This window comes from Arachis ipaensis, chromosome B7 (genome assembly GCF_059453495.1).
Source record: "Arachis ipaensis isolate K30076 ecotype BB chromosome B7, ASM5945349v1, whole genome shotgun sequence".
NCBI lineage: Eukaryota > Viridiplantae > Streptophyta > Magnoliopsida > Fabales > Fabaceae > Arachis > Arachis ipaensis.
The window spans coordinates 142,911,021-142,918,965 of record NC_142442.1 but is presented as its reverse complement, the minus strand read 5'-3'; the positions used below and the strand labels follow the sequence as shown (position 1 = coordinate 142,918,965).

Genomic DNA, 7,945 nt, shown 5'->3' with positions numbered 1-7,945 from the left:
CTGTAGAGCAGGGTTATCGTACTACGTCCAGACAAACTGAAATAACAGTTATAGAATAAATAAATATTTGATATCCCAAAAGGTAAATAATGTTCCAAACCACAAAATTCAATAAGTGCGTACTTCTACTTAAAGTTGCACCAAAAACAAAGTCTAAATAAAGTACTAAATTAAAAAAGTGGTCATTTCAACCGTGGTGCTAACCTCATCGAATTGTAACTAGTCTATCGCTACTCTCCATCGCAAAACCCTTGCCTCATGTTGGTCTCTGCTCTGCTGCTGCAATCCTATCAACCTGACACCAATCAAAAGAATAACAAGAGTTCATTATGCAGAATGTCATAAAAAGTTACAAATTGAAAACATAATCAAGACATAAATAGTTATTACCTCGCAGCCATGGGATACATGAAAATCCCTCACTCTGGTGGACACCACTGAGAAAATCTCTGGTATATCCAGGATAACAACAGCGGAGTGCAGTCAGCGATGTCCGTGACCCCCTTTGGTGTGCTGCCGAGCACAGTGACTGATACGTCCAGGCCAACACAGCCGAGCCCCAAAACAACGCACGGCACCACCCAAAGTCTTGAAGAAGTGGTAGACGCAGATGGACCAAGTTGTTTGACTTGTCCATCATCAGATAGCCTCCAATTAGTAACATGATGTAAAACCTAGCATACTGTCGAAGGGTCTATGGGTCGTCCGTCAGTGGCATCTGGCGGACATGGTCCCGCGGCCAAACAAGCTTCAACGAGAACGACTCCTTCCTCTGTGTCGCCTGCTGTGGAGCCACCAGAGGCCTGGCACTGAGCAGCCGCTCTACCAACTCCCACATCTCTGTGCGGTACCACCTGTAGAAGTCACGGAAGCACCTCCAAATGGGTCCCCATGTGCACGTAGGTCAAGGTGATACGCCACGTCCTGTAGGGTGATAGTGGCCTGACCTCACAGCAAATAGAACGTGGGGTCTCCGGATGCCATCGCTCCACGAATGACGTAATCAAGGAGTTGTCGAATGTGAAATTCTTGAGAGGCACCGTGTCGCCAAATCCAACCTCCCTCAGATACGGGACGATGGCGTCGGGTGGAGGAAGGGTATGACTCACTCGTCGAGGCAGGAGAAGGCGAGACCTTTGACAAAGAAAGATATATTCACAATTATTAAAAAATAAAAAATTGTATAGGTCCATCAACATATCAAACTGTCTTGACTATTCTATACATTTGCCTAACAGAATTTTACACGTATATACTAACTGAATTTATGCCGACACCACATTTTCGGTTACTGTATACTTTCTTAACTAATACACATTTCCTGATTGCATTACGTGAATTTAAAACATTCAATAAAGTAATTAATAATCTAATCAACAAAGTCTAACTTAACTTAATAATCTAGTTATCAAACTTGGCTAGTTACTAACTAAATTAATAATTATGTAGTAACAACTTAATACACGAAAAATAAACTAGAGTTCCAAATTTCTATCAGTGACCTATTTCTAGTGATACAAACTGTATTCTAGTTCTTGGCAAGTATTCTAACCATGGCTACATATGTATACATATGTATATGGGATTACATAAAAGTCAAGATAACAGAACTAACCACAAAGTCGGCTGTCCTGGCGTAATGACAATTCTCATTCAGCCTGTTGATGTCCCAACCACGTACATCTGCGCGCGCCATTGTCGTATTACTCGATAATATGGATAAAATGGGGTAAAAGAGAGGAGAAAGCGGACGAAACGTTTAAATTATGGCCCAGAATCTTGCTGTCAACGACATCTATATATAACCGTCCCCCAGCCTTATCTCGATAAGCTTGTACGTATTTCGTTTATAGTAGTTTACACGGTAAACGAGATATATACGTGTCACGCGCACATGTCTTATCTCGTTTATAGTATAAACAAGATAAGGTTGGAAATGGATTTCGATAATAATTTTTTAAATTATTTATTTTAGTAATTAATATATTTATTTAATTATTTAAATAAAAAATTCGTTAAATAAACTTGTGTTTGAGTAATTAGCTATTATTATTTTTACTACAGCCAAAAAACTAATATTAATATGGACATATTAAACTGATACTTAAAAGAAAGAATAAAATTAGATTCACCACATGATAATAGAGAGTTTTTTAATTTTGATATGGGGAAGGTGCTGGTGTTTCGCAGCGTTATGGGATTTTGGGGTGTTTGACGGAACTGTGATGGCGTTGATGAAGAAATCGGTGGCACCGATGGGTGGGACGGAAATCGGTGGGACCGATTACTGCACTCTTAGGTAATGTCTTCTAGCACCCACAAATCGGTGGCACCGATTTAATATCCTTTAGCCTCTCCCTCTCCCTAGCACAAATCGGTGGCACCGATTTAATACCCCTTAGCCTCTTCCTCACACAAATCGGTGGCACCGATTCCTTCCTCCTCAAATCGGTGCCTCTGATTTCTTCTCCCAAAATTTCAAAAAACCAACGCCGTCATAATAGTGTAAATCACCCGTAATCATCATATCCCAGCATAACTCACACCCCCAAATCATATCTAAAAAAATCAGCCGATAATAGATCACAATATCAAAAAAGATACATGACATCTTTTTATAATCATCTAATTAAAATATGTTAAATTACTCAAAAATCTTCATTGTTAAATAACTAACTAATACTATAAACATATTTAGACTTTTTTTTGTTGTATAAAAGTAAAATTAGTGATATTTTTTAATATTGTAATTTTTGATATTTTTAAAAGTGTAAAAGATACAAGTCTGATTTCCATATTTTAAATTTTTTAATTTTTTTAACAAAAATTTCTTTATCTAATTTTTATATCTCTCATAAATTGAACGATTTAATTTCTATACCTCTTATTTCTCTAATTAAACGATTTTACATTTAAAAATAATATCCATCAATCTACATTTTAAAAAAACACCACTAGTCCTCTAATATCAAAAACAAAAAGTGACATCTCTACATGTCCTAACTACAAAACAAATTTCTGGATTTGTGTAGGTCTCAATGCTGCAGAAAATATTGTTTTTGATTTTCGTGCATTATAGCCAACTGTATTGTTTGTAAGCTTAACACCTATTATCTATGTGTAACAAAATTTAAAATCTACACTTTGGCCTAATTTTAAAACACAGCTTAACTAAATTCTAACAATATTTTGATGCACACTCAACACTCCCCATTGGAAACAATCTTTCTTTACTGCACGCGTTTAAAGTGAAGTTGAAGACAAGAGAAGACACAGTCATCGCACGTGCCGCTCCCACCACTGGGATTAGGTACGGTCAAGACCTCAGCCCTATAAGCCCCCCTCAAAGCCTAAGAAGCTCCCACTCTCCACTCCCATATATTTGGCACGCACCTCTTCATCTCTTCCCTCTCTCTCTCTCTAAGAGGTGAAAAACAAACTAGAGTCAGACTAGTCTAGAGATTCTTGTTAATTTAATTGTAACAACTTATAATTGGGAATTGAATAACTGTCATAGCTCTATGGAAACGGATATTCCGGTGGCCAATTACACTTACATGGGCAGGACTTTCACTCAACTCGCCCTCGCTGACCATTCCTCTTCCGCTTTCAGCGACTGCAACAGCGACAGATCTGGCGAGTTCCCCACCACTTCCTCACAAGCTCGCCGCCTCCTTATTGCCTGCGCCGCCGACAACTCCGATGACCTCATCACCCACCTCGTCACCGAACTCCAATCCTCTTCCATTGAAGACCAAAAACAAGCTGCCATGGAGATCAGACTTCTCGCCAAGAACAAGCCCGAAAACCGCCTCAAGATCGCCAAAGCTGGCGCCATCAAACCTTTAATCTCCCTCGTTTCATCTCAGGACCTTCAGCTTCAGGAATACGGCGTCACCGCCATTCTCAACCTCTCCCTCTGCGACGACAACAAAGACGCCATCGCTTCTTCTGGAGCCATTAAGCCCCTTGTTCGTGCACTCAAGACGGGTACTCCAGCGGCCAAAGAGAACGCCGCCTGCGCTCTCCTTCGTCTCTCGCAGGTGGAAGAGAACAAGCTGGCGATAGGGAGGTGCGGGGCGATTCCGCCGCTGGTAAGCCTTTTAGAAAGCGGAGGTTTACGAGCTAAGAAGGACGCGTCGACGGCGCTGTACTCGCTGTGCTCGTCAGTGAAGGAGAACAAGATCAGGGCAGTCAAGGCCGGGATCATGAAAGTGCTGGTGGAGCTCATGGCAGACTTCAGTGGGAATATGGTGGACAAGTCAGCTTACGTGGCAAGCGTTTTGGTTTCGGTAATGGAGGCAAGGGCAACGCTGGTGGAGGAAGGAGGGATACCGGTGTTAGTGGAGATGGTGGAGGTTGGGACGCAGAGGCAGAAGGAAATCGCGGCGGTTATTCTGTTACAGGTGTGCCAAGACTGCGTGATTTACCGTACGATGGTGGCGCGCGAAGGTGCGATTCCTCCTCTGGTTGCTCTGTCGCAGAACGGCACCAACCGCGCCAAGCAAAAGGTGAGTCACTCTCATCACTCCGACAATAAAATCCTGTTCCTGAATTTCATGTCTCCCATTATTGTGTCGTGTCAGTGTCACCACCCCTCTCACCACTCACCACCTCAACTTAGCTCCATGACACGGCACTCTCTACACTCCTTCTAAGTTCTAACCTTCCAAGGAACTCCCCTACCACGCCATTAAAACCCTGCATTCTCCACCGTTCCATTTAGCACCGCCAAAAATAGCTCTGTCTCTTTTATTTTTAACAATTTTAATCTAGAATTTTTGTTATTTTAAAACTTTTTGAGACAGATTGGTCGCAAAAAACTAATTTGTTAAAATTCAGTTTTATTCCATCCATTATTGTAACAATGATGAAAGTGATCGCTTTTTCCATGCATTTCCCCCTGTTTCTGGCGGTGTATAGACAATCACGAGGAATGTTAGTGGGCCAGCAATTTTGGTGTTTTGTAACCATCAATTGGCCATCAATAATGTTTTTAATGGTGTGAGATTACATCTAATGGTGGGAGATCATTTACTTTTGTTTTGATAGTTAAGTGCCGGCCAGAAAACACAAAAGTTGCTGACTTCCTAGACTTTTCCGACAATCATTGATCTTATTTTCTACTAGTGTTTACTTCCACATTTTGGCAAACTAATGAATTTTATATATATTCATTTTTATCTATTGCATCAGTTTTTTTCCAGATAAAAATGGGTAAAGAAAAGGAAGTATAAGGTTTCATGAGTTTTTTTCAAGTGTTATCATTTTTAATGTAGCAAAGAATAAGGGGCGATACTTTAATATTTTGATTGCGTGTCTAATGGGAGTATATTGTTAATTTTTGGGTTGCTTCTTGTTGGTGATTATGGTGACAGGCGGAGACACTGATAGAACTTCTACGGCAACCAAGATCCGGCAACGGCGCTGCTCCTCGTACATCATCATAATATTCCACCACCAATCATCCATCACAAGAGGGGAATTATGTATGTGGTTCAATTATTCAACTAATGCCCATCCCTTCCCTCCGATCCACAAACACAAACACCATGTATAATTGTAAATATCATTGTAATGGAGACAAACTTTGTAAATTTTCCATATATATCATCCCATATTCCCATCTTGTTAGTCGCTATTTTTTCAAGAGTTGTGTATCCACACCACTGTCTATGGACTGTGGTTCCACTATTTGTCTATTTCCCATGAAATCTGGAGTTCCATCCTTTTTGCTATTTGTGAGTTGCCTGTATTATATTGCTGTCATAATCAGCATAACTTAAATAGTTTTTGTTTTTTTTAACATACATGCCATCCTCTGCTTCTAATTTTTGTGTGTTTGTCATTTATCTTATCGTTCTGTTTATGTTTATTGTCTTATAACTTATTTAAATAATTTTGAATCTTAAAAAAAATCTATTTTTTCTTTTAATTTTAGTCCTTATAAAATACTTTTTTTTTGTTTTAAGCAAAATTTAAAATACTTTTATTTTAATTTCTGATGTTAATTTGTTTAGTTAGGAAATTAAATTGAGTTAGTCTAGTGGTTAACTCATTAATCCGCTTAAATAAGTAATGGGATTCGAATCCCACCTTATACGCATGCATTTTGGCATTTCGGCTTATAACGAGGTAGAAAAAATAAAATTATAAAAACATAATTATTTAATTAATAAGAGAAGGGATTTCGAAAATTTATATTTTTATCTATTATTTAACTATCAACTTAATTATTTATTCTACTCCAACAAAATATCTTATTATCCTCTAACCTTCCTTAATTAATAAAACTTTTATTATATATATATATATAAAGCACTCAAAGTGATTCGTTGTAACTTGTAAAAGAAGTAAACTGTAATCTTTTTGAGGTATCATATTAGCTAGCTACCATCAGATGATCAGAAGCACATAATGTAACTCGAAACTTTAGAAAGCGGAAAGATTTTACAGAAACTAAAATACAGAACATCATTGAATAATCTTGTGTTTGTAGCTACAAAGAGGAATGTATCTACAAAATATGTTTAAGAATGACTTTATTGAATCATTACATTTGCGCGCATGAGAGAATTGAAGTTTATGACAATGCAAAAAGGAAGCAGTTTACACTTAACACAATAAATTAAGTTTTGAAATATCATTGCAAATACAACAGTATCATTATTTGGTTTTTGACTTGGTTACTTTTGGAAGAGTCTATAGCTATAGTAAAAAGAAATAAAGCGTTTTCAGTTTTTTCATTGTTTATTGTATCTTAAAACTTGTTCCACAAACAACAGGTATCATCAATAAAGTATTGATGATGCAAAGAAGGAAAGTTTTTTGAGGTCGTAACATAATAAACAGTATCATGCTATTTGTGTCAATGATTTCAATTTTGCATACAATAATAAGAATAAGAATTTATTTTTGACGCACTATCAATCTAAAGTAGTTTTACATGTGCATCAAATTACTTAATATCACATAAGTAAAAATGACTAACTTTCATATTGACCGCGTGAATTGTCATCCAAAAGAGCGAATGTAATTGTATGACTGTGTAAAATATTTTACACTGTCAGTACATTAAAATTAAACTCTAAGAATAAACCTATAATATCTCCGTACCCTACTAATTACTGAAGAAATAACAATATTGTTACATATTTTACAGACTCATTCTTAAATGTTTGTTATTAAATAAGAATTATTATATTTTTTGTTAGTTAAATAAGTCTTAGATCTTAATTTATTATATTTTATATCAATGACTCAAATTTAGAGTTTAGAATTTAAAATTTACGTTTAAAAATTTAAAATTTTAAGATTTAGAGTTTAAAATTTAGAATTTAAAATTTAGAGTATATAATTTAAGTTTTAGAATCCAAGAAGTGTCACACTTCTTATTTTTTTTCGGAACGCATTAGTATTAGTCTACTTTGCATATATATTATAATTATAAAATGAGGAAACTAAATAAAAGTGGTTCCACTAAGGAACCAATTAAGAGTGAAGCTAACTAGTTGAAAAATAAGTTTGTTACCAAGAAAAAAAAAAACTCTAGTATTCTAATTTTCGAATTTTGAAATTAAATATAAAAGAGTTGGTATATACTATAGTTGATTCTCTAGATTTTTTGAAATAAAAGTATAGGATTATATATGTATTTTTTTATACATTATATTTTTTATGATATAAAAATAATTTTTTGATTATTTTAATATTAAAAAATAAAAAATATATAAAGAAATCATACATAAAAAAAAACAAGTATAAAAGAAGATAAGGTGGGGGAAATTTATGGTTTGAACTTTGAAGCGATCAAGTCCACATGCTTCGCGTGGAAAAAGGACGACATCGACAATCAAATGTAAAGTTGGGGGAGGGGGTCCTAAGAAGCTTTGTTTGCTAATATTTTTATGATATTATTATTCTCCTTTTTTTCTCCACAATAAAG

At 36.2% G+C, this 7,945-nt stretch overlaps 1 protein-coding gene across 1 annotated transcript; it reads left to right on the top strand.

The window, feature by feature from the left end:
• Positions 1 to 3,274: 3,274 nt before the first annotated feature.
• LOC148554383 (U-box domain-containing protein 3-like) lies at positions 3,275 to 5,831 on the top strand. Its single transcript, XM_088492413.1, has 2 exons — positions 3,275 to 4,511; positions 5,379 to 5,831. The coding sequence occupies exons 1-2, from the start codon at positions 3,522 to 3,524 to the stop codon at positions 5,448 to 5,450; spliced, it is 1,062 nt and encodes a 353-aa protein (XP_088348539.1). The 5' UTR covers positions 3,275 to 3,521; the 3' UTR covers positions 5,451 to 5,831.
• The last annotated feature ends 2,114 nt before the right edge of the window (positions 5,832 to 7,945 follow it).

Bases quoted from the DNA above. Each gene is read 5' to 3' on its own strand.
- LOC148554383 (XM_088492413.1), top strand. From the start codon at position 3,522: ATGGAAACGGATATTCCGGTGGCCAATTACACTTACATGGGCAGGACT. The intron at 4,512-5,378 runs GTGAGTCACTCT...TTATGGTGACAG, and splicing joins CCAACCGCGCCAAGCAAAAG to GCGGAGACACTGATAGAACT.